We start from the raw sequence: 26,950 nt of genomic DNA, 5'->3' as shown, positions 1-26,950 counted from the left end.
CCCGTGATTCAGGTTACTATAAAGGGGGGAAAGATAGTATGCGCGGTGAATTCATTTGAACCAGGCCTGCGGATTCGACTGAATTCGGGGTTTTGAGGACCCAGTCGAAGTAGGAGTTGGGCTATTGAGCCGGATTTCGGTATGGATTTGAGCATGCTTGCCCCCACTAAATACTCCGTCTCCCACTACAACCTGATGTCGGAGTCGAGGGTCAGGCTCCGCAGCCCTGATTTGAACCCTACAAGTCGACAGGACAGGTTGGTATACGTGAACAATACAACTCCTTGAGGTGATTTTTAAGGAGCTGCGTTTTGCTGGACTATGTGCTGACTGGATGTTTAGATTTTATGGTGATTTTCATCCGAAAAACGGGAAAACCTAGCAACTCCCTGCCCAAAGACCGTTGACGATTTTTTCTCATGTTTTCGCCAGGATTCGAACCCAGGCGTTCAGCGTCATAGGCGACATTCGAACCTCTGCGCCACAGTGGCCTCGCTTTATTGGACATGTAAAAGAAAATTTTACCATGAACATTCCCTTAAGGAACAGGGGCAAACTTCTCACATATTAATGAGTGCTGTCCGATTCAAGTAAAAGCTCAATGATAAGGGACCTCCTTTTTTAGCTGAGTCCGAACGGAGTGCCTCACAAATGCCGCCAGCATTAGGAGGGAATGGCCACCGCTGAAAAGTTATTTCTGATCTTCTCGCCAGGTTTCGAACCCCTGCCTTCATGCTGACCATGCGGACATGCTAACCTCTGTGCTACGGTAGCCTCCATTGTACATAGAACTTTAAATAAAATGAAGGTCTATACAACTCTGTCTGGTGGACTCGCAGCTCCCCCCTCTTTTAGCGTTGAATGGTAGGATTATCAACACATCGCTAGTAGAGGACGCTGACGAATGCCCATTCTCACAAAACGAAAGGATGTGGAAGAGTTACCGCTTTCTCCGGACTACCTGTTGGTGATTTTTGACCAGACACTAACCCGAAGAAGCAAAGTCCAGAAAATGATCTGAAGTTCGGAAACTAACCTGAGTAGGCAAAGTCTGAAAAAGGGTTAGAAGGGGAAAGCTGGGCGATTTTATGTCGTCACTAACCCGAAGAAGCAAAGTTCAGAAAATGATCAGAAGATTAGAAACTAACCTGGAGAGACAAAGCCTAGAAAAGGGTTAAAGGGGAAAGCTAAGCGTAAAGGGGAAATCTAAGCTATGGGGAAGAGTTGACGCTTCCTCCAGAGTATCTAGGATTGATTTTTGACCAGAAACTAACCTGGAGCGGTTAAGTCCAGAAAACGGATACAATGGGAAAGATGTAATAATGTTGCAAAATCGAAAAAAGGGCCAGAAGAGGAAAGCTGGGCACATTTGCATCGTCTGTCCTCGATGGGAAAGAGTTGCCGCCTCCTGCGGAGTATCTGGGAGTGATTATTAATTAGAAACTAACCTGGAGAAGCAAGGTCCAGAAAAGAGTCCGAAGTCGACTGCTGTACTCCTGTCGCAACTCGGTAGGTAGGCTGCCCGAATGGCCGTAGACCCACCACCAAGTTAGGGTAAAGTTACCATTTTCTTGGCGCCCCTGTAGCTGACTTATAGAAAGGACTGCCACTCTAACCTAACGTAACTTAACCTACCGTTTCTCCCGAGTACTTGGTCTTGATTTTTTTTTACCAGAAACTAACTTGGAGAAGGAACGTTGAATAAAGGGTAAGAAGGGAACTGCATGAGCTATATTCCTGTCTCAACTATTTAGGAACGACTATGCTGAAGATATTACACAGAATGTTTATGGCAGTGGTTTGGTCTATTCTCACCTAAGATTCGGGTCTGGTACGGATAGGAGTTGGGGGCTGTCCTGAGGGAGGAAGGGCCATCCCCAGAATGGGCTAGAGTTACAGCTCTCTTCCAAGTACTTGGGCGGGATTTTTTTTTACCAGAAAGTTGGCGGAGTAAGCAGGGGACAGTACACTGGAAGTTTATGGCGGTGGTTCGACCAGTACTCACCAAATCATGTATGATATGGGAGCAGGCTGTAAACCGTTATAACTCGAAAAGAAACAGGGTAGTACGACAGTGCTCGTCACTGGAGCTTAAACGCGTACCCAAAAAGAGGCGCTGAATGTCATACTTGATAACATGCCTTAGCACGGTTTGCGGCAGGGGATTGTTCTTAGACTGTGTGGTCGGTAACCAGGTGTTCCTGTAGGGGACTAGCGATATGTTTTGGTCGTATGGTAATCACTACAGAAGCGTGATTAGACCAATACTTCCTTAGGCCTCAGTAGTTTGGTGGACTGTAATGGAAAAAAGTGCAACGTAAGGATAATACAACAGGATCAGAGAATATGTAGTCTTGGTACATGCGGAGCGATGAGGACCGCGCCCATTAGGGCACTCGAGACTATACAAGAAAACCGACCCACAGATAAACAAATTAAGTTTGAGGCAGCCACTGTGGCTATAAGAGTTAAGGCGATGGGAGAATGAATAAAGGATAGAAGCAGGGCATGGAAAGAAATAGGGTTTCGGATCAAAATGCAAATTTTGCCCATGAACATTCCACTAAGGACTGCACTCTTAAATATCAATGAGTGCAGTCCGATTCAAGTTTAAGATCAGTGATGAGGGGCTACCTTTTTATAGCAAATGTATGCCAGCATTGGGAGGGGGATTGTTGCCAGCATTGGGAGGGGGAAACCACCGCTGACATTTTTTTCGATGGTCTCGCCAAGATTCGAACCCATGTGTTCAGCATCATAGGCGGACGTGCTAACCTCTGCGCTACAGTAGCTTCCATGAGTTTTTTGGATCGGGTACCTGAAACGACACTTGAGGTCGAGTTCGAGGCACTGCCGCCGACCGCACAATCTCAGATTGATGGATATCTGATATTGCCATCTGAAAGTTCATGCTACACAGATGAATCAAAGCTAGAGGACAGAATACGATCCTTGTTAACGGTGTAAGGGAGAATAAAAGAGCAGACGATTTGGCAGTGAAGGACAAAGATTAACCAAGACTGGGATAAATTTTATTAACCCGAAGTTAGTAAGCGACGAGGGCGCATGTAACACTGTGGAACAGCGAAACTGTCGGTAGGATGGCGAAAATCCTATGGGGAGATCCGAAAAATGAGAAGATGAGGTCATTACTGAAAGAGTGTAAGAAGAAGGTCAGTATAGCTTTTGGTATCATAATGGGACACAGGACTACGAGAAAACTTATGCAAAATAGGTGAGGCATGGTTAGGGCAAGTGTCGAAGATGATAAGACATTTGAGCATTTTCTATGTCATTACCCAGTTTTCGCGGCTAACAGACATCGCAACTTAATTGGGGACACAATACCAGACATGAATCAACTTCGGAGGTGATGTGGAAAACATAAGGGATTTCGTAAGTAGCACGGAATTCCCGACTTAGATTTTCGTTTTTGAGGTTACTTTTTAGTATTTAGAGCGCACAATAAGTCAATTACTGGCTTAGGTGTATGTCCATAGTGACATGGGGTGGAAGAACATCCGCACCCCTTTTCCAATCTACCCTAACCAACCTTCTCTTCATTCTTGATTACTGACGAAGTCTGCGGAGGTTGTTTTTGCCCAACATTGTTATTTTTTCGTGTGTGTTTGTTCCTCATTTCCTTCTTATTTCGTTTTACTGATGATGGACCTCTGTTTGATTCTGTCTGCATTTTTTTTATCTTCTCTCTTCCAAGGCGAATACAATAGACTTGAGGTCTCCGTGCCAAGATGTTGAAAAAAAAAAACCATAAATCGGACGGTACCTTAATATGGCGACTTAACCAAAGCGTGGACCGATATCAACCTAATGAGAATTCCCAATGAGAGCTTTCCGGCCAAATATATTGGAACATATGCCTAAAATTATAAAACATGGACCGATATTGTTCATTTTGAATACCAAGGATACTAGAAGTAATATAAATATTTCTGTCATAAAACATATCATGTAAAATATTGAAGACACTAGCTCTTTGGTGTAGGTTGGCTTGAAAATGCCAAACACTTTTTGGGATGTGCTAAGCCTTATTGCGATTTCCCTCAAACCTCATTGTCGGGGGGTGAGAAAAAAAAACCTATTATGGTTTCACAGTGTAACAAAAACGAGTCGGTGCAAGATCCAACCCGCAGAACAACATGGTCAACAATAGGTCAGTACGCGTACTTTTCCAGTAAAAACAAGCAGGAGAGTAAGAACAATTTTTACTTTCTTTTGCTATTTATATAAATTTAATAGGTGGTTTTAATTAAACCGATGTTCGAGGCTGCAAATTTCTGATGGGAAAAAACCTGCAGTAGAAAATTGCAAGCTCTCAATTATCAAACTCTTAAAATTTTGTTCGCTCTCACGCACTCTCCCGCTCTCTTCTGCTGTCAAATAAACGCAAACGACTTCCACCAACAATTTGTGCAATTTTGCACACATTTTTGAGTACACGAACACACTTAATATCTAATCACACATAACCTACAAATTCTTCTTTTGACTATTCTCGTGGCAACTCTGTCTTGCATTCATGTTGTCATGTTTTGCTCCGTTATTTCGAATCGCGTGACAATTTGTAAATTCAAATTCTTTGGCGATACGAAGAGAATGGACACATAAATATATGCCATGTTTTCGGGGCACCATGGGGGAGAAACGAATAAAAAAAAAACAGGAACAATCGATCGATAACTGTCGACATATGCTAAATAGGTAACGAAACTGATGTAAAGCAGGCACCGAAGTGTTGCCAACGTTTTTGGTGGTTTGGTTTGGCAACAGGATAAATACCCATATAAAAATAAATTTTGAATAAATTTGTATTGTCAGTTTGATTTTTAGTATGAATTGAGAAAAAAATAAAACAAAAACTGCAACAATATTACATCATTTTCATCCAAAAAAGGGTAATGCTCCTTAAATCGAAATAAAATCGCAAACAAAAAAGTTGACAATACTTTACATGCATTTTTAGATTTGGTTATTCTGTGTGTTGCATTGTGGGGGCAGGCAGTTAAAACTAAATAGACATGGTACAATTTGTTATACTCCCCCTCGCTCTCTTGAAAACAAAAAATAAATAAAACAAGCCTGGTAAACGACAACACTATTCGCCAAAAATAAATTACAATCTCGAAAAGTTTTAATGCATTGCCATTATTTAGGTAACGCTGTGTATAACTGCTGCTACCCATCTCGGTTGGAGGGTTACTGATTTCGAAGGAGATTTGTATTCAGTCGGCAATTTTGCCGGTTGGTTGGCGGCAGACGTCCTCCAAATGTTAAGAGAGACGAGCATGTCTATCTACCTATCCACAAATTAAATGCCGGTTAGTTAGTTTTCATTCACGGTCTAGGAGCAGGCATTGGAAGTTAGATCGTAGTAGGGGGGAGTGGGGGGTTAGGAGAGGTTGGATATATTTAGTACAAAAATACATTAAAATGTATGTGTCCATAACAAGAAGACATCAATGTACAACAACGTTGCAGCAGTACATCAAAATTGTTGAACGAATGATCGTTACTTGTTTAGTCATAGAGTGAAGCTGATTTGTGGCTCTATTACGAAATCTTACCTTAGTTTGAATACAATCACGTGAAGTCGATGATGAAGACGATGGAAGTGGATGATGTGGTTGTTGTTGCTGCTGCTGCTGCTGTTGAGAAGACACGTTCAACGTTTCAGTTTCCTCGATGTCATTGGTGTTGCAACAACGATGAGAATGATGGTGATGATGATGATAATGATGGATCAGTTGCTGGTGATGGCAGTGTTGTTGATGATGATGCTGCTGTTGGTGTTGTTGCTGTTGCAAATCGTTGTATGACAATGAATGATGTCTTATGTCACTTTCTAAATCGGAAGGCAAATCATTTAAATCATCCTCGGTGGCGCCATCAACTGCTGCTAATGGCTCTACATGACCATCGAAACTATCTTCGTTTGAAGAATCAATTGAATCATCTATATCTTCGCTATCTAGATCTTCATTAGTTAAATTACCCTGAAAAGAGAAGAGAAATGGGAAAAATCATGAGCATGAACTTAGAACAAGAAAAAAATTAAAGACTGTAATACGAAAAAGGCAAACTTTGAACAAATCAAAGAACTGAAGTTGGTAGTAAAACTGATACCAAACTTGTAACCTCAACATTTGCGAGGGTTAATATCTACCAATTAGAATCAGAAGAATTCTTCATGTAAAGCCTTTGTGGATGTGTCAGTGTGAAGCTTCTAAATATATAAGGTATTCTCTAGCTACAAACTTTGGTATCTTTGTAGATTCTACAGAAGTTGTAACTTGAAAGCTTAGTCAAGATTTCCACATATGCATTTATCCATTATGACAGACCTAGAAGGAGTGTAATACGTTTTAGAATACGGCTGTAAAGCTACCAACATTTCCAAAATTGAAGTCGGTTATATAATGTTAGAGAATTCACATCATATTATTTGTAACCATCTGTAGTACGAAACCAATAAATTCTAACTAGAACTGAGCTCTTGTTTTCTGGTCTATTGATTTCGTTTAAGGACGACTGTGCATCGCCAACCACTTCGTCCAACACACTCTGCGAGGACGCCTACTCAAAATAAGTAGGTGGTCCGGCAGCCAGAACAGGGAGCCATATGAAAATCAGCTAACGAAGAAGATATTAATGACCGATTGATCTCAGACAACTTAAACCCAAATCATGAGAAGACTATAAGGTCTATGTTGAGCTATTCTCAGCCATATGTGTGAGTAAGATCGAACAAGGACACAGCCTTGAGTAAGTTTGATTGACAGGCGCACATATTTGCCGTCATTAAAAAACAAATGCCATGTCATCGTATTTCGAAGTATTGGTCCAAGCCCTTGGCTTAGATTTAATGGATAACCAAATATCAAGGTGAGTTCAATTTGAAACAGGTACACTCTGTAAGAGAAAAAGGACGACGCTGTGAGTGCCTAGACCAGACCTAGATACCAGGGAAAGAGAAAAGCGTAGAAAGCCAACGCCTAACCGATACGCTTATATATTCACTGAAAGAAATTTGTTAGTAAAAACGGCAACCGAAAATATGCTGAAAGTGAAACAGAAAAAGAATTTCTGTTCCCGCATCGAAATCATCTCCATAGGGTCCAGGACAGCGTAGATTGAAAGACGCTATACTCGTTCAGCTTTCTTTACTCCAAGTCACTCAATGAAGACTACTGCCTGGTGCTCTATCCAATTTATATCAATCTGCATATATTACAGTAATCATAATGGCCATCTCTCTTGCTCGCCGCCCATAAGGCAACGTACAGTGTCCGGTTATAGTATTTAGTGACCTCTGATCGAAAAGAAGAACTTTGTCCACCTCCTTCCATTGATGACAGACCAGAAAGTTTTTGCAATCCATTCCAAATTTTGCATAAATGTTTCCCATTGTTGCACAGGGTAGCTGACACGAAGTGTTACCAACTCAAACGACCACATTGTTTTGTTTTAAAATATTTTTTATTGATTCAATTGACAAAAATGTGAGGAAGTAATGGAAGACCATTCGTGACCTTATCATCCTGGTTGTTATTGCCCCGATGGCCAATAACAAAGATATTCACACTCGACGTCCCCGAGTTAACACTACACCACCTCATGCGTTCCGTAATGGCCTGCAGGACCTTATTATGGTCAGGACGTCGAGTGCGAACATCTTCACGGACAGTCAATTGGCCATCTGGGCAATAACAACCAGGACGGTAAGGTCACGAACAGTCTTGGATTGGGAGGAGGAGATTAACGCCTTCTCTGAGGATGGCACAATCCGCAACGTTTGCGCGCCGAGTCTTAGTGGAGTAAGAGTGAGTGAAAGAGCATACAAGTTAGCAAAGATGGCCAAAGGACCGCCGTCAATAAATTTGGTTAACCGGAATCCTTTCGGATCGAGGCAGTCCGATTTAAGGGCGTGGAATAGCGAAAACGTCGGTAGGACGGCAAAATCCTATGGGGAGATCCGGATCGTGAGAAGACGAGGCTATTACTGAAAGGAAGTAAGAAGGAGGTCAATATTGGTTTCGGTATCATAACGGGACACATGGGACTTCGAGACCACTTATGCAAATCGGTGCAGAAAGTGAAGGCATGTGGGAAAGATGATGAGACTTTGGAGCATTTCCTATGTCATTGCCCGACTTTCGCGGCTAACAGACATCGGTACTTGGATTGAGACATACCAATTCCAGACATGAACCAAGTAAGGGGCCTGGTATGGAAAACAATCAAGGATTTTGTAAGAAGCATGAAATTCCTAACTTGATTTTTCTATTTCGAGATTACTTTTTAGTAATTAGAGAGCACAGCAAGCCGATTACTGGCTTAGGTGTATGTCCATAATAGCATGGGCGGATTAATATCTGTACCCTCTTTTCAACTTAACCGATCCGGTACAACGTAAAATAACTTTGGGTTCTACATTGTGGGCAGCGTTGTTCTATCGTTTCTTTCATGTCGTGTGATAGACGTTTTCTTATTCCTGGCGTTAGGATGTTCACCAAGAATACAAGACTTGCCAGAAACTTACAACCGTTCTTCAGTTGGTGGGCCAGTTGACCAAACTATGTATTACCAAGAAAATTAATTTTTCGCCCGAACCATTCGTATGTGGAATCTACTTTCAGCTAATGTCTTTCCTACCAACATTGGCGCTCAGGAGTTAAGACGAATATCAATAAACACGACTCTCTTTTTCCCCCCTCCAATGTTAAACTGTCCTAATGTCGATGCAATGCACAGCATATATAAATAGAAGACATCACCAGCGTGTTGGTTACGAGAAAAAAAAAAAAAACTCAAAGCTGACCATCATGAGCGTGACACGAAAGTGGTAGTTTAGACCTTAACTATGAGAAGACTGTAAGCTTAATGTGGAGTATTGTTCAACCAGATTCTGTGGTTTTTAAGCGAACCCACTCTTCAAGTGATTGATTGATAGATGAATATACTCACTGAGACTAATAAAACCGATTCAGACCACATTCGGCACAGATTCTTAGGGTTATTTACCACTCACTGTACCAAGATTCAGCTAAATAGGGCAAAAACTATGCCTCTATGGATGCTAGACAACTAATCACGAGATCGGTCTATATGGTATATATATCTAGATAGGGATCATATTAGGCACAGATATCCAATAGTCTAACGCAACTCTACCAAATTTCAGCTAAATCGGGTAAGGTATGCACCTTTAATGGGCTTAAGAAGTTAAATAGTGTAGTATATGACAGCTATATCAAAATGTATTCCGATCTGGACCGGATGTTGAGGGTTCTTGACGTTCTTGTAGGCTTAATTAAGAAGCAAGTGGGAAGACTTCTCTTGGGAAGAATATCAAATACTTGTTTAGTTTATTAAAAACAAAATGAAATAAATGCAGCAGCCAGAGATAAGAAAAATAGCTGCGATAAATCCCAAATTGGCGAAGATTGAAGTTAGTTCTTCGTCAGTCACTTTATAGTTGCATTCAAGGAACAATGGCATTAGTTTTCTTAAAAAAGACTTTCAGAAAATTTTGTGTAAGATTACTGCTGTGCCATAACAGCCTGCAAAAGTTTTACTTTTAAGGTTTATTTAATTTCTTAATTTCACATCAAAATACTTCATTCCCTATAAGGTATGACAGAGTGACAGGAATATAAGCTAAGCCAATTTAGTTAGGATTAAAAACGAATATTACATCACGTTCTGTCAACTATCTGTACGGCTACCATTGAGTGGCATGCCAAATAAAGATGTTGAGGACTTATTCCCTATTGCATTTCTTGCTCGTAAAACACATAATCGAATATTGGAAAATATAAAATCATCAAACGTCGTTGACCAAAAAAGGAATACAAAAACCGAAAAATGAGTTTCAATATGCAAAGCAACACAAAAAAAAAAACATGGCAATAACACATTGCAATTGTGGGAAAATGAATTGCAATCTAAATGTTTATAAAAAGAAGAAGAAAGACGTTACAAATTTAATCGCAGATGACAGAGTTGTTGAACCAGGATGTTGGGAATGGAGCTATGGAAATGGTGTAATAGACAACAACAAAGTAAACTTTTGTAGTTCAAAGAATATTCATTATGTTCTCCCAATGACAACACCTCAAAATATTGGCCCAGCAGCATCTTAACCGTCATAAATTGAAGTTCACAAGAAGGATGGAAAAACTAAAACTCCAGCATAAAACCCCAACTCAAACTGGGATATTACCAGCTTTTTGTTGTAATATAGACCTGATCTCTCTTTATCTCTAAATGATAATCGTTAAGTAAAACATGACACTTAGCACACGATAAATCGGTCTTAACAACTCACTGATCATACATATTAATGGTGGTTCCATGCCAGCCTGCCTGCCTGCCTGCTTGTTTGTCTTGATTATGAATTTGCGCATGCCCGTTGTACGCTTTTGCCATATCGCAATGTGGGTGTGGTGGGTGTTTTTGCCGCAAACATAAAACTATCGCCAACATTGTGGGCATGGACATATAGATTTACTCATACGACATCTTGTATGGCAAGATATGCGCGACCATTTTGACAGTTCCAACTCGTCGCAGTTGTACATTTCAATTTTTTAGCAGGCTTACAATACAAATGCTACTCGTTTTCTTGTTAGTCATGCCATATGCCATTGTCATTAAAAGTAGTACAGTAGTGGCAGCAGTATTTATGGTTATTGGGACTGTTTATTGTTATCATGTTAAGCTGTCAGCTAATACGAATAAAATTATTAACAACAACAATAAAAGGCAACACAAACAAATCTGACAATGACAAAATGCTCATCACATTGCTTGCAAAAAAAATTTAATTTATTTTAATGGTCATTTATGAAATATATACATATTACAAAATCATATAAACCTACCTAAAAACAAAATAAGAAAAATATAACAAGTAAAAGTGCTTTAAGATCGCATCCTATATGGATCGCATTTCCCAATTCTTTGCATCCAAATTGCAAATTTGCTCACAAATATTCCATTAAGGAACAGGCGGTAAACTTCCGACATATCATTGAACACTGTCCGATTCAAGTTTAAGGGATCTCCTTTTTATATCCGAGTCCGAACAGTGTGGAGGCCAGAGGTTAGCATGTCCACCTTTGACGCTAAACGCCTGGGTTCGATTCCAGGCGGGAGCATTAGAAGCAGATTTTCAGCAGTGGTTATCCCCTTCTAATGTTGGCAACAATTGTGAGGTACTATGCCATCTAACAATGCCACCCCAAAAAGGTGTCGCAATGCGGCACTCCTTTCGGACTCGGCTATAAAAAGGAGGTTCCTTATCACTGGGCTTAAACTCGAATAGCACACATTGATATGCGAGAAGTTAGCCCCTGTTCCTTAATGGAATGTTCATAGACATATTAGAAGTTTGTCCGAACAGCGTGCTTCCTTGAAATAACTCACAAATGTCGGTAGCATTAATTAGGGAAAAAGGTTGAAAAAATGTAGAGAAGAAAGAAGACTGAGAAAAACCACTATTTGTTTTTCTCAGACTTCTTTCTCTCCTACAGACATTTGTGAGGTATTTCACCACAGCATTGTACAAGACAGAAAAAAATCAAACCAACCACAAGAACGGCGAGATTATAATCCCGTCAGCCAATTTATGCCTCTACAGAAGACGTGTTCATCTTTATCCTTCTCGCAATTGCTAAACTGTTTTCAATTCTTCGTCGTCACCGCACATAATGCACAAATCTGTCTTTCTCTGTGTTCAAAGCGACGTCAATGACCTGACGTTGCAATGATTAGTCGAGACACCTAAAGCAATCCGATGTTATGCTTCCTCAGGATAAGCGAGGACCTGAATCGCAAAATATTCGGTCACAGGGCCTTTGCTATCATGCAACCCACAGCAGCAATCCAGGTCCCACTCGCGCGGTCATTGTAGAAAGCGCCCACCCTACCAAGAAGCTAGCACAGCTAAGGGGTCACTGACGACGTAGCACGATTTGCGGCAATTGGTGATCCATTCCTCGTCGGCCACTTCGAGCAATGACCCCTTTGGACCTCTACCAGCAATCCGAAGTCATGCTTCCTCAACTCCAGGATAAGCGATGTCCTCTTTCACGAAATACGTGGCCACAAGGCCTTTTTTAAGCTGCAACCCACAGCAACAGCCCACGCGAATATCGCGTCTATCGTTTAAGGAGTCAATCCTAACAAGGAGATCGCACAGTGGAGGGTTCACTGATTCCGTTGCACGATCTGCGGCAATCAGCGATATTTTTCTGGTCAGCTCGTCGGCCGTCAGCTTGATGGCCCAAGCTCCAGTAGAGCCCGAAAGCCTTTCCCATGGTTCGTAGAAGCTTCTTCCATCATCCCACAATGTGGCGCGACGCCACACAGTGGGATAGAATAGGAAAACACTACCAAAAAAACTGCCTTTTGAGAACGAGTACAGACATCTCTTTCACATCCCAATCATGCATCAAAATGAAAATCGACTCATAAATGCCTTTGCAAATCGCAAAATACAAAAAAACGGTCTCGGCCGAAATTTCAAAAAATAAAAACTTAATGTCGAATATGTATTCCCGATACCAGGATAGATATTTTAGACTCCAGCTGGACTTTTTGTAGGTATTTTTGAGTACTATTCAGCAAAGAAATATTTGGAAACCGGATCATAAATGAAGGTTTGGCAGCGCGAGCAATTCTTGAAATGCCATGGTGACAAACTTTGGGGTCCCTGCCAAGTGACGCCTGGGCCACTGACCAATTTCGCACATGATCTCTATAACAACTCAGCCCTAACTATTTCAAAGAGTTATCTCTATCGGTTCTCAAATGGCATATTTTTGACTATTTTTCTCGATTTTATCCCACTGAGCGACGTCCTTCTTTCTGAAATACAAGGCCATAGAGCTCTTGCGATCCTGCAACCCACAACACCAACCAAAGATTCACTCGCCCGGTCATTCACCCTATCAATAAGGTCGCACAGTGGAGGACTCACTGATTCCCTAGCACGATCTGCGACAATCAGCCATCCATTCCAGGCCAGCTCGTCCGACGCTTGGTTTGCCTCCACACCTTGATGGGCCGGGACACTGCAGAGCCTGACAGCCCTTGCCATAGTTCGAAGAAGGTTTATGCATCTTCTGACCTTTAATGGCACGACGCCAGCACCTTCAGTGTCAGTCTGATCGGGCCGCCGTTCCCGCATCGAAATCATCTCCAGTGCCTTCAAGACCTCAAAGAAAGCCGCCTGAAATGGCGTCCAGAACCCTATTGAATTGCCCGATTCCAAGGAAAGCAATGAAGATTCCTGCTTCGTGCCCCATCTAATTTAGAACGACCCATCCTTGCATACAGCGGTTTGCAGGTAGAGCGGAGACCCACAGCACAGAGATCCCAAATAAAGACTCCCCCGGTTTATAATAAGTCGAGCTGCATACAGCATGCCGCCCCGCCGCATCTCCATCCCCCAGCAGAACAGTAGAATTGCGTCAAGTATCTGACCCCCTTAGTCTTATTGCGATCTTCGTTGCCACACACCCAACTTATAAACAAAAGTCTAAGAACGAGATTAGTATTCATTAGTATTCAGCGACCCCTTTGCCGGTCCATGCATCCATAGGTGAGAATTAGCCGAACAACCGCCGTAAACATCTAGTGCACCGTTGGGGCTAAACCCCTAAATACTACCTATGGGGTTGCTTATTCAGTTCCATTGTGTTGATGTTCCCTCTCCAACTTTGTTTCTGGTGCAGAAAACCGCCTATGTACTAGGCCAACGGAAAGAGGCCAGTGGAGCTGCTCACTTTATCCAGGATAGGTCCCCTGAAAACACCCAGCTTCCTTCTCCTGGTAAAGCCAAAAATCTTCTTGTACGCCAAAAATGCTTCGTTTACAGCAAAATACGATTTTTTACACGAAAAGATGATTGGCCAAACGTAAACCGCTTGTCCTTAAAAATTATGGATTTTGTACATTTTGATTGAACATTATTGTATTAAATTAGTTGCCGCCTGGAAAGCAATCAAGGATTTTGTAATCACGGAATTCCTTACTTAAAATTTTCTTTTTCGAGGTTTCTGTTTAGTTTTTAGTGTGCACAGCAAGCCGCTTACTGTATGTCTTAGGTGTATATCTATAGTGAGCCAACTTAGGAGAGTGGTATCTGCACCCTCTTTTCAACCTAACCTAACTTAACTCTGTCCGTCCATCTGTTCGCTTGAAATTTTGCACAAATACTTCCTAATAGTGTAAGTCGGTTGGGTTTGTAAATGGGCCAAATTGGTCCATGTTTTGATATGCAGCTCCCATAAAAACCAATCTCCCGATATGACTTCTTGAGCCTCTATAGGGCGCAATTAGTATCCGATTTTGTCGAAATTTTCCAAATTGTGTTTTGTTACATCCATGATAAATTTTAACCAAATCGGTTCGGAACAGGGATTCGGAGCACAGCTAGTTTTGCAGGAGCGGGAGCTATAATTTTTATAGCGGTTTTCAATCTCAAAATCCGCTCCGACAAAATAAAAATTGGTTATAGAAATTTTTATAGGAGGTTTATTCATTTAGCCATTTCATTTTCTCACATCGAAATATTAATTTCCGACCCAACAAAGAATATATATATTCTTGATCGTCGTAAAATTCTAAAGCGATTTAATTATGTCGGTGTGCCTATCCGTCCGTCTTTTTGTGTCCGTGTGTTGTAATCAAGCTACAGTCTTCAAAAATTAAGATATTGAGCTAAAATTTGAGCTCATCTAAGCCCCTCGACATGCTTGTCAAATATTGTTCCGATCGCACTATATTTAGGTATAGATGCAGTATAGGCCGATCTGCCGGTAAAGGGTCTTAAGACCATAACATCCGCAATTATAACCCGATTTTGCTAAAATTTGAAACAGAAAGTTTTATTAGGCCTCCCGAAATCCAAAAACGAATAGGGTCCAGATCGGACTATATTTGGATATAGCGGCGAAATAGACCGATATGGCGATTTTGGGTCTCAATTCTGTTAGAGCCCTTGATTTCAATGTCAAATATAATCTCGTTCGGACTATAGTTTGGTATAACTGCCCTACAGACCGATTTACAGCTATTGGGTCTTAAGGCCATAACAACCGCATTTATAACCCAAATTGGCTGAAATTTGGAACAGTGAGTTCCATTAGTCCCCTTGTCAAATATGGCCCCGATCGGACTATATTTAGATATAGCTGCCATATACACCGATTTTCTAATATAGGGCTTTAAGGCATAACAGTCGCATTTATTACCCGATTTCGCCGAAAGTTGAAACAGTGAGATATATTGAGTCTCCCGATATTCCAACCGAATATAGTCGAGATCGGGCCTAATTTAGATATAGCTATCAATTTAGGGTCTTAATCCCATAATAGGATACCAGTTTTCGTTGAAATTTTAAACTGAGATATCAGCATCTAAACCAAATACGATCCTAATCGGTCTATATTTGGATATAGGACATAGTGGAGTTAAAATAACATAGGATAATAAATTTATCCATGGTGGTGGGTATCCAAAGTACGGCACGACCAAACTGAGTACGTTTTTACTTGTTTTGGTTTACGAACTTTTTATGGCGACACTAAATGACACTATGTGCTTAAGAAGAAAAATCGATGGTCCGTTTTCAGCCAAATTGAATGAGTGCAGTCCGATTCAAGTTTAAGCTCAATTATAAGGGGCCTCCTTTTCATTGCCGAGTCCGAACGGCGTGCCGCAGTGCGATACCGCTTTAGAGAGAAGTTTTACATGGCATAGTACCTCAAAAATGTTGCCAGCATGAGGAGGGGAAAACCACCGCTGAAATTTTTTCTAATGGTCTCGCCAGCATTCGAACCCAGGCGTTCAGCGTCATAGGCGGACATGCTAACCTCCGCGCTACGATAGCCTCCATTGAAGCGAAAAACGAAATTGAATGTTGCTTAACGTTGAAAACGTTATAACAAATTTAATTCTAAGGTGTGAAAAATAAATAGTCAGTTTAAATGTAAAGGAACGGGAGCGGGAGCGGAGCGGAACGAAAAAAAAAATTGACGGAGCGGAGCGTGGAGTGGAGCGAAAACACATTTTGCTGGAGCGGGAGCGGAAAAAAGGTGCTCGCTCGGGATCCCTGGTTTAGAACCTGATAAAGCTCCTATATAGATTGATTTCCTTAGTCAAAAAACTCATTCAAATGCCATCCATGGAGATTCGGCCAGGCCAAATTTAAAGGTCTTTAACATGTTAACCCCCACCCTTTGTAAATTTCCTTAAACCTTGAAAAGGTTACAAAGTCAATACTTACAATATTAAAAAGCGATATAATATAAATAAATATATAACAAGAAATCAAGATCGAAGATCGGTTTATATGGCACCTATACCAGGTTATAGACCGATTTGGACCATACTTCGCACAAATTTTGGAAGTAGTTGCGCCCTCTAAAAGCTCAAGAAGTCAAGACCCAAGATCGGTTTATATGGCAGCTATATCAGGTTATGAACCAATTTGAACCATTCTTAGCACAGATATTTATTTCAGTCAAATCGGACGAGAATTGCGCCCTCTAGAGGCTCAAGAAGTCAAGATCCAAGATCGGTTTATATGGCAGCTATATCAGGCTTCGAACCGATTTTGACCATACTTAGCTCAGTTGTTGGAAGTGATTTCAAAACAGTACGTGCAAAATTTCAGTCAAATTGGAGGAGAATTGCGCCCTTTAGAGGCTCAAGAAGTCAAGACCCAAGATCGGTTTCTATGGCAGCTATATCAAAACATGGACCGATTAGGCGCTTTTACAATCCCAACCGGCCTACACTTATAACAAGTATTTGAGCAAAATTTCAAGCGGCTAGCTTTACTCCTTCTAAAGTTAGCGTGCTTTCGACAGACAGACAGACAGACGGACGGACATGGCTAGTTCGACTTAAAATGTCACGACGATCAAGAATGTGGTGTTACAAACAGAATGACGAAATTAGTGTACCCCCATCCCATGGTGGAGGATATAAAAAAAAAACTTTAGTGAGTTAAGTCCCTGCCGTATTTATATCATCACCCTTTTGATTGTTTATTTGTTTATAATCATTTTAAAATTTCCAGTTAAACATTATTTTACTGTTTAAATATTTGTAAACATTCATCTTGGTAAATTTGCATTTGGAATGATTGATAGCAGCTAGAAACTTCCGTAGTGGGGCGTTGAAAGTCAAACAAAGCGAAATCAAACAAATCATAAGATTTTAATTATTTTCATTGGGGTTTTGGTGGCTCCTCCTCATAGGCTTCTTATTCTCAAAAAAAGAAACAATTATCAATTTGTATATAAGAAATAAAACGTAAAACATTAAAAGCTTATCCAAATGTAATCATTACCCTAACCTTGAAATGGCCAGACAAACAAATACTCACAAGAAGAGGAGGAAAGAAAAAAAGAAAAAAATACATAAAAATCCCAAGCTCATAATTTATGTCTTTGCGTAGTTTTTCTATGAACTGTAAAGTGGCGAGTAATTTTTCAGTTATTTTCCACAACACAAATGTTAAAATAGGCCCATTTCAGTGTTTGTGTATAAATTTCACAAGTTCTTGTTTAGAAAAATGTTTTTGCTTTTCTTTTTGTTGTTCATTTTGCTAGAAGAAAATGTAGGGAGGGTCATTTAGGCCCTTTTTGAAACGATGACTAAACTTTTCACACGATTTTTGCTTTTTATTTCACATGTCTTGGCACATCTCCTATGGTTACAACGAGGCGTATATGTGCGTTTTTTAAAAGTTCTCAAGGCCAAGCAAATTTCTTAGGTCTATTAAAACAGATTTTTGGATTTCGTCTAAAATAATAATTTCATCATTTTTGTTTTAAGTTTTGGGGACTGACTGAGTGACTTGGCGTCTGGGTCATACCATGCGATGGATGCTATCTATGTTCGAGACATTTAGGCTAGTTCTCATGATCCGGCCATAAAGAGAGTTGATTAATGTTGCCGTGAATTACGTATATAAATGCGTTCCGCAACAATCATGGCAAATATTTGAAATATTTGACTTTCAGACATTACTATGTTGAAACTTTTTGAAGTGTTATTTATAATTTGGTATGATGACCTCATGAAAATCGCGTGATGAGAAGGATTTAAATAAGAATAATTTAAAAAACCAGAACATAATTTGAAGTGTAAAGGGAATTCTCCTAATAATTTTTGGTGGCAGTTAAGTACGAAGGAGGTAGAATCAACAACAATGTCGAAGCAGTTTAGCCAAATTGGTTGAAAATTGCAGGTTAATACATTATCCCCATTATTTTTGTCATGTAGTCCTAAAAATGACATCGGCGAAATGGCAACCTCCATTGATCATACATTGATTAAGTCGATTTTTGATACTATTCCCATTACCGATATCGCATGCCAGACAGTAACCAACCCATTCACATTGAAGTGAAGTTCACACGGATTAACACCACGTAGCCGGAAATGCGAAAATGAACCTCGTCACTGGAAAAAACTAACGCCTCTTCTGGCCGGCTGTCAATCAGCCTTTTACATGCATTGTGAGAGGCAACAAAATCGCGTTCAGTTAATTATTTCACAACCACCAATTTATAGGCATAAAATTTTAGATCTTGATGGAGAATTCATCGAACAGTGGTGGCAGAAATTCCCATAGCAGCTGCGTGTTTGCTAGCCGAATGCTGGGGTGAACGCACAACCAGGGATTCGCTCCACTTCGACATTTTTGTTTTTTCACTCCGCTCCTTTACATTTAAATTGACTATTTATTTTTCAATTTTCTTCTTATACTCATTTTGTCATTACGTTTACAACATCAAGCAATATTCAACTCCGATTATGTGTATTCGCCGTCTATATCGGGCTATATCCTTATAAAGCCCCCATATAAACCGATCTCTTGAATTGATTTCTTGAGCCTCTAGTGAGCGATATTCTTATCCGATTTAGCTAAAATTAGCAAATTGGTTTCTTTTATGACCTCCATTTTTGAACAGTACAACATTTTTGAAAGGAACAGTCTCAATCGGCCCATAAGCGTTTATAGCTCCCATATAAACCAATCTCTCGATTGTCCTTTTCTTATCCGATTTGCCTCAAATTTTGTATAATTTCTCCTACGGCCTTCCTAAGTATCTAGAGGTCGCAATTATTATTTGATTTGACTGATTTTGCATAATGATTTCTCCTATAACTTCCAACATGCATGCCAACCATGGTCTGAATCCGACATATCGGTGAAGATAAAGTTAACTTTAACTAGCAGAGACACAAACCCATTCAATTAGCAGCACTCTGTTACGAGTTTAGCAGAGCTATGCTTATAATATAACAGAAAAGATCAAAAAATAAAATCAAGAAAAAAATCATCAAAAACGGCAACAAGAGCACTAAAAGGTCCACAAACATTGGAAGTGTTGTAAAAAATTAAGTAACAACATTAAAAAATGCATAACGGACAGATCTACAACACAAAAAAGGCCAAAGCGAAAAGTGCATAAACTGGGAGGGATGCGGGGTACCCGTTTATAGTGAAGGAAGCTATCGATGTCCTCGATGCGATGAATCAAAAAACAGTATATCCAAAAAGGCCACAGAATTTGAGATATTTGCCATTTAAAGTTAAAGTTGGAATGAACAGAATGGTCCACTGTGCAGAAACTAAAAGGGATGCGGGTACCCACTTATAGTGAAGGAAGCCCTCGATGCCTAGGATCAAGAGATTTCTTCACTATAAGTGGGTACCCCCCATCCCTCATAGTTTTTGCACAATGGTCCATTCTGTTAGTTCTAACTTTAACTTTAAATGCCAATTATCTCAAATACTGAGAAAACCACCACCATCGATATATTTATTATCCTATTTTATTATAAACCTATCTATCTATTCAAATGTCCAACTACGGGCCTATTTTGATCATATTCGATTCAGGTACTGAGAAGCTTTATACACAGTTTAAAATTTCACGGGAATCTGGTTATAAATGAGGATTTTAGGGATTTAGATCCGCGATCTGCAAATCGATCCATATGGAACCTTTATCTAAATATGGTCTGATATGGATCATACGTGGTTCGGATATCGGGTGACCTAGTGCAACACCATGTTCCATATTTTTATTATACATGGACTGATCAGGACCAAATTTGGTTCGGACAATGGGAAATCTAGTCCAACTCACTGCTCTAAATTTCAGCAATTATAGAAAATACGGCGTTTTAAGACCCTAAATCGGCAGAATGGTCTATATGGCATATATATCTATATCCAAATTTGTCCGATCTGGACTGTGTTCACTTGGACAATGAGAGGCCTAGTGCAACTCACTGTTTCCGATTTGTCGGATAACAAATCGGACTTTTATGGGACTAAAATCCTAATTCGGCAGATCGGTTTATAAGACAGCTATATCTAAATATGGTCCGATCTGGTCGAACAACGAACAACGAAAGACATATTGTAACTCACTATTCCAAGTTTCAGCTGTTCTTTCTATATGGCAGCTATATCTCAATATATTTCGATCTGGACCAAACTCGTTGCGGATGTCGACAAACCAAATAAAGTCCACTCTTCTAAATTTGAACAAAATCGGCCTTAAATCGGCAGCCCTCCCCTCAGCCCAGCCTTCTGGGGGGAGGACTAAAACACTCTTTTGTAATTTTATGGAGTTCTGATGGTCCGTTGAGGTTCATATCTGGGTTTAGCGAAACTTCCACACTCCCGAAATGAGTTAACCCACGATAGAATCTAATTAGGGCCAGGCACGAGTCTGTGAGGAGGAGTTTCAAAGCGAGAGCATAAGGCACGTTGCATAGAAAAACGCTTTCGACGGCAAGGGCCCGATACTCCCTAGACCAGAGCATGATGGCAACTTACTGGAGAGAGAAACAAACTTGAAAACTTCCCCCTCCAGATGCAACGCCTTTCAACCACCTCCCCGTTCGGGAGTTTTTTTATACCCACTATCATAGAATGGGGGTATACCAATCTAGTCATTCCGTTTCTAATACCTCGAAATATTGATCTACAATAGGAACCCCTAGAGTATATATATTCTTGATCGTCCCGATATTTTGAATCGAACTAGCCATGTCCGTCTGTCGAAATCACGATAGTGGTCGAACGCGCAAAGCTAGCCACTTGAAATTTTATACAGATACTTAATATTGATGTAGGTCGTTGGGGATGGCAAATGGGCCATATCGGTTCAAATTTCAATATAGCTCCTATATAAATTGATCTCTCGATTTGACTTCTTGAGCCATTGGAAGCCTCAATTTTCATCCGATTTAGCTGAAATTTTGCACATAGTTTTCTGTTATGACTTCCAACAACTGAGCCAAGTACGGTTCGAATCGGTCTATAACCTGATATAGCTACGATATAAACCGATCTCCAGATTTGACATCTTGACATCTTGAGCCCCTGGAAGCCTCAATTTTCATCCGATTTTGCATGCGGTGTTCTGTTATGACTTTTAACAACTGTGGCAAGTACGGTTTAAATCGGTCAAGAACCTGATATAGCTCCCACATAAACCGATCTCCCGATTTGACTTCTTGAACACGTGGACGCCGCAATTTTTGTTCGATTTGGCTGAAATTTTGCACATAGTGTTCTGTAATGGCTCCCAACAAATGTGCCAACTACGGTCCAAATCAGCCTATAACCAGATATAGCTCCCATATATTAGCAGAATCCATGGTGGTGGGTTCCCAAGATTCGGCCCGGCCGAACTTAGCCCGCTTTTACTCCTTTTTCCAATAAGTAGGTTTCTCTGGCGCACCCTGTATTTTTGTGGGGCTATGTTAAAGCTCATGTCTATACAGACAAGCCCGCTTCAATTGACGCATTGGAAGACAACATTGCAGCATTTATTTGTTATTCGCAGTCACGGTCAACATTTGCATGAAATAATCTTCGAACATTAAATTATGTGGACCGCACTATCCATTCAAATAAAGATTAAATGCGTTTTTCTGAATTTTATGTGTTTTTTTTGTTTGGAAAACTTTCCTATAGCTCTTAGAAAATCACCCTTTGCATAGAACTTTACAAATGCGATCCATGGTGGAGGGTATATAAGATTCGGCCCGGGCGAACTCGACGCGCTGTTACTTACCCACCGCTATAGGATGGGGGTTATACTAATTTAGTCATTCCGTTTGTAACACCTCGAAATATTGATCTGACATGTCCGGCCGCCCATCTGTGGAAATCACGGTAGCGGTCGAACGCATAGAGCTAGCTGCTAGTTGCAAATTTTGCCCAAATACTTCTTATTGATGTGGGTCGTTGGGGATTGCAAATGGGCCATATGGGTTCAGATTTGGATATAGCTCCCATATAAAGTGTTCCTTTGACTTGACCTCTTGAGCTTCTAGAAGCTACAATTAGCCGATTGGGCTGATGAATGGCACAAGTTGTTCTATTACGACTTCCATCATTCGCGCCAAATACAGTCTATAACTTGATTAGCTCACATAAAAACGATCTCCCGATTTGACATCTTGGGCCGCTACAAGCCGTAGTTGTCATCCGATTGAGCTGACATTTTTAACAATCGTGCCAGGAGGTCCAAATCAGTCTATAGCCGGATATAGCTCCCATATGAACCGGTCTCTCGATTATCCTTCTTCGGTTCCTAGAATCTTTAATTTTTGCTGGTTTGAAAAAAGTTTGGTATGTAGGATAGAATTATGCCCTTCAACTAAATTTAGTTTGTATAAAGTTTTAGCAGAATCCATGGCGGTGGGTTCCCAAGATTCGGCCCGGCCGAACCCGGCACGCTTTTAAAGGGTGATTTTTTTGAGGTTAGGATTTTCATGCATTAGTATTTGACAGATCACGTGGGATTTCAGACATGGTGTCAAAGAGAAAGATGCTCAGTATGCTTTGACATTTCATCATGAATAGACTTACTAACGAGCAACGCTTGCAAATCATTGAATTTTATTACCAAAATCAGTGTTCGGTTCGAAATGTGTTCATTCACCGTAACGTTGCGTCCAACAGCATCTTTGAAAAAATACGGTCCAACGATTCCACCAGCGTACAAACCACACCAAACAGTGCATTTTTCGGGATGCATGGGCAGTTCTTGAACGGCTTCTGGTTGCTCTTCACTCCAAATGCGGCAATTTTGCTTATTTACGTAGCCATTCAACCAGAAATGAGCCTCATCGCTGAACAAAATTTGTCAAAATTTGAACACATTTCGAACCGAACACTGATTTTGGTAATAAAATTCAATGATTTGCAAGCGTTGCTCGTTAGTAAGTCTATTCATGATGAAATGTCAAAGCATACTGAGCATCTTTCTCTTTGACACCATGTCTGAAATCCCACGTGATCTGTCAAATACTAATGCATGAAAATCCTAACCTCAAAAAAATCACCCTTTATTTGTGTTTTTTTTTCTTAGCTACCTGAATATTATATAACTACCTATGCAACCATTATAAAATCTTTTATAGCATTCCTACTATTAATTATCCTAAAATATGATCAATAATTTACGACTATCGTTTATTAATTTAAATTCAAATCTTGTTACAGCGGTTGGCAACATTTGTGTGACAAAAGTTTATATTCTAGGCTACGTATGCATGGCAGCTTTCTCCATAACGCATGCCTCCCGTTTAGTTTAATTACATAAAATCACAACTGGTATGGACATAAAAATTTAATTTTATTAACAAATCCCCTACAAGAAAAATGGTGTTAATCGTGCAACACATTTACCTAACCTGGTATTCTGAGATTTTGTGTCCCTGTTAAATACATTTTAATCTTACACATCTGAAGAGCATATCACCACAACACTGACTTAAGGACGGACGAGCGCATGCGCAATAGCCATGCAAAGTCGCCGCAACATCAGTTAGGTAAGCTGGCGGACGGACGGGTAGGCCAACTGTAAAGGCAATGTCGTTGGTTGGCTCGTAATCTCTATGATGTGACATGTAAGCACGTTGTAAAATTATTTCCCCCAAGCGTTTCTGTTTTTCTCTTTTATTATACTTAAACAACTTTTAAGCCTTAAATCTTGCAGCAATTAAACGAAAATGTCTTCTTAGGAAAAATTTCACAAAAGAAGGCATACAAAAAACAAAAACTTTCCAGAAACCAGAAAAGTTGTCAACAAACTTGAAACATTCTTAGAGCATACAAAGTCGAGAAATTCTATTACATCTATGGAAGAAAAGAAAACCAGAAGTGAGCCACCACCACTGGGTTATATATGTAGTAGGTAGACATGGACAAAGACGATGACCATGATGGCAATAACCCAAACAACCAACGCAAAACCAACCGCTAAGTAGTAGAGGCGGCTGTGCTGCAGATGCGCATGCGTACACGCTGCTTGTCATCTTAACGAGAAAACCAAAAACCTTGACAGACTAGAGCGAGAGAGTCTGCAGTTTGTTTTTATTCTTGATTTTTGTTTCTATTGCTGCCTCCTAGTGCTTATCTACAATAAATGCGAAGAAGAAGAGGAAGAGTAAAGCCATAAATTATTACATTAGAATTTAATAACAAAAAAAAAAACGAATCGACTGAAAATGGGCGACAACTAAGTACATAGTAATAGCATGTGGCAAAAAAAGAAACTGCGATTTTTTCCAGCTAAAACATTCATTGCGTCATTGCCAGTTTTTAATGGAGGCCTTAAATCCCGACTAAAGCTTAGAAAACTGCCGACCTACAGGTCATTGAACTCAAAGTCAAGAAAACCGCATAAATTCCTCTAGGTTTGGATTTCCTGAAACAGCATTGCAAAGCTTTTTTAATTTAAAATTTAAATATTATTTAATCATCTTCCCCTGATTCATCCCACACAATTACTGGTGATTAATCATAGAAATCTTGATTTTAATCAAAGTTACCATAAAGCAAATTTAATACCCAAAACTATGATATAATTTTAACAAAATTTTAAGCATAACAAATTGTTTTTGAAGCCTTTGACCTTCCACTAAGAGTGAACAGTGAACAATGAATGTGTGTCTGACGGACGACTACCTGGCTAGTTATCAAAGGTACCTAGATTATGTTTTGAATTTTCTTGGTTTTAGCATTCAATGGTACTCATATCCCTACCCTATTTCCAGCGCAGACTGCTGTATGCAAACAAACATCTGCTTAATGACATCTACACCTACCTGGGCGGATGAACCAAATAATCTACCTAAGTTGGCAAAGGGTGATCATATTTAAGAGTGATATAATATTCACATTTTTAAAACCATTTTACTAACACCGAATATAAATATATTTTTGGCTAGGTCATAAGAACCACTTGTAAGTGCTTTGTCCATAGTGATACCACAGTCCATGTTCTTTATTTTCCATTTCTTTCAATGGTAATTTTACATTTCATATCTAATTCTTATAGTAATCTTCCTAAGACGTATTTAAACAATTTTTCTAAGCACTCATCTTCCCATTAGGGTGATATCCACACTTCCGAAGGAACCTTATCGCCAACCCTGTCATAGTCGGAACGGCGTGTCGCAGTGCGACACCTCTTAGGAGAGAAGTTTTTACATGGCATAGTACATCACAAATGTTGCTAGCACTAGGAGGGGAAAAACCACCGCTGAAATTTTTTTTCTGATGGGCCCTCCAGGATTCGAACCTAGACGTTCAGCGTCATAGGCGAACATGCTAACCTCTGCGCTACGGTGACCTCCTTATATAAGCATCTATCCGGTGGCATATAAACATCTATTCGAATTATCCCACTCTCATTATAAACCGTCCTATTCGAAGGTCTGGTCCAATAGCCCTCATCCATAAACCTTTCCCTGGTTCCAAAGCGGTGGATAAACACCCTCCTCTCGTACCTACAAACGCGTTCCATTTGGGTCAACGACACCAAACACCAAACGGGGAACGCATACGAATTCGTATGATCATCTTGATCCTCTTAGTCAGTCCTCCTCTCATACGCATGGTCCTATACAGCATCGCATATGCTGCCCTTCCTTAATGCCCCATCAACATGTTTCACAAATGACATGTTCTCCTGTAAAACAACACCTAAATATTTGATGCTTTCACTGTTCGAAAGTATCGCATCCCTTATCTGGACCGACGGAGAGAAGCGCCAAATATTCTTAAATAATCCCAAGCCTCTACATCTAAACATGATGGATCTACACTTAACCAGATTAAATTTCATCCTCCAACGCTCAAAATAAGGGATCAGCTCCCAAGGTAGACCTACATCTTCCTCTGAGCAACCACCGCCCTGGGATGAGTAACCGCTATCGCCACATCATTGGCGTAGGCCATAGCCAAAGCCTCCTTCTGTGGCAGAGGTGTATCTGTTAATGACACACCCCACTGCCAACCGATTGTATCATTGCTCCCACTCTATATTTAGTCTGCCCATGCTCTGCGATGATGGTTTCAGAAGGCGCAGTTGCACACCGCACAGCCAACCGATTGTATCATTGCTCCCACTCTATGTTTGGTCTTCCCATGCTCTCCGATTCAAAGTGTGAGAGCAGTGCAAATATCGAGTGGAGAGTTTCACGCTCACACCGGCTTATTTGAATCGCAGAGTATGGGCAGACCAAATCTAGAGTGAAAGCAATGATACAATTGGGTGGCTATGCGGTGTGCCATTAACTTATTGTCAAATCTGGTCCAAAACTATAACCCTCTAATTTCATGATGAGACCCGTGTGCCATAACGTATCAAACGCCAGTTGAAAGTCCAGACTTACAGCCAACGTTCCACTTCGCCTTCTAAAACTATCAGATACCTTGGACGCCAGCACTATCAGCGCATGCACGGTGGAGTTGCCCTCCCTGGAAACAAACTGATGCTCTCCAATGACATCACCCTCCTCGAATAACTTCCCCAAACTCGATAGCAGAGAGATGGCTCTATAAAGACGAACTGGTCGGCTCCTT

General features: G+C 40.4%; 1 protein-coding gene across 6 annotated transcripts in view; it reads right to left on the bottom strand.

The window, feature by feature from the left end:
• The window catches only part of LOC106082505 (klarsicht protein), an 841,622-nt gene that overhangs the window by 148,418 nt on the left and 666,254 nt on the right, over positions 1 to 26,950 (bottom strand). For all 6 annotated transcript variants that reach the window (XM_059361071.1, XM_059361070.1, XM_059361068.1 and 3 more), the window contains one exon: positions 5,586 to 6,014. In XM_059361071.1, the coding sequence (XP_059217054.1) occupies positions 5,586 to 6,014 (429 nt within the window). The remainder of the gene's footprint in view (positions 1 to 5,585; positions 6,015 to 26,950) is intronic.

The sequence above is a fragment of the Stomoxys calcitrans genome, chromosome 1 (genome assembly GCF_963082655.1).
Source record: "Stomoxys calcitrans chromosome 1, idStoCalc2.1, whole genome shotgun sequence".
NCBI classification, from domain to species: domain Eukaryota; kingdom Metazoa; phylum Arthropoda; class Insecta; order Diptera; family Muscidae; genus Stomoxys; species Stomoxys calcitrans.
The sequence above is the reverse complement of the archived record's forward strand: the minus strand, read 5'-3'. Positions and strand labels throughout refer to the sequence as shown.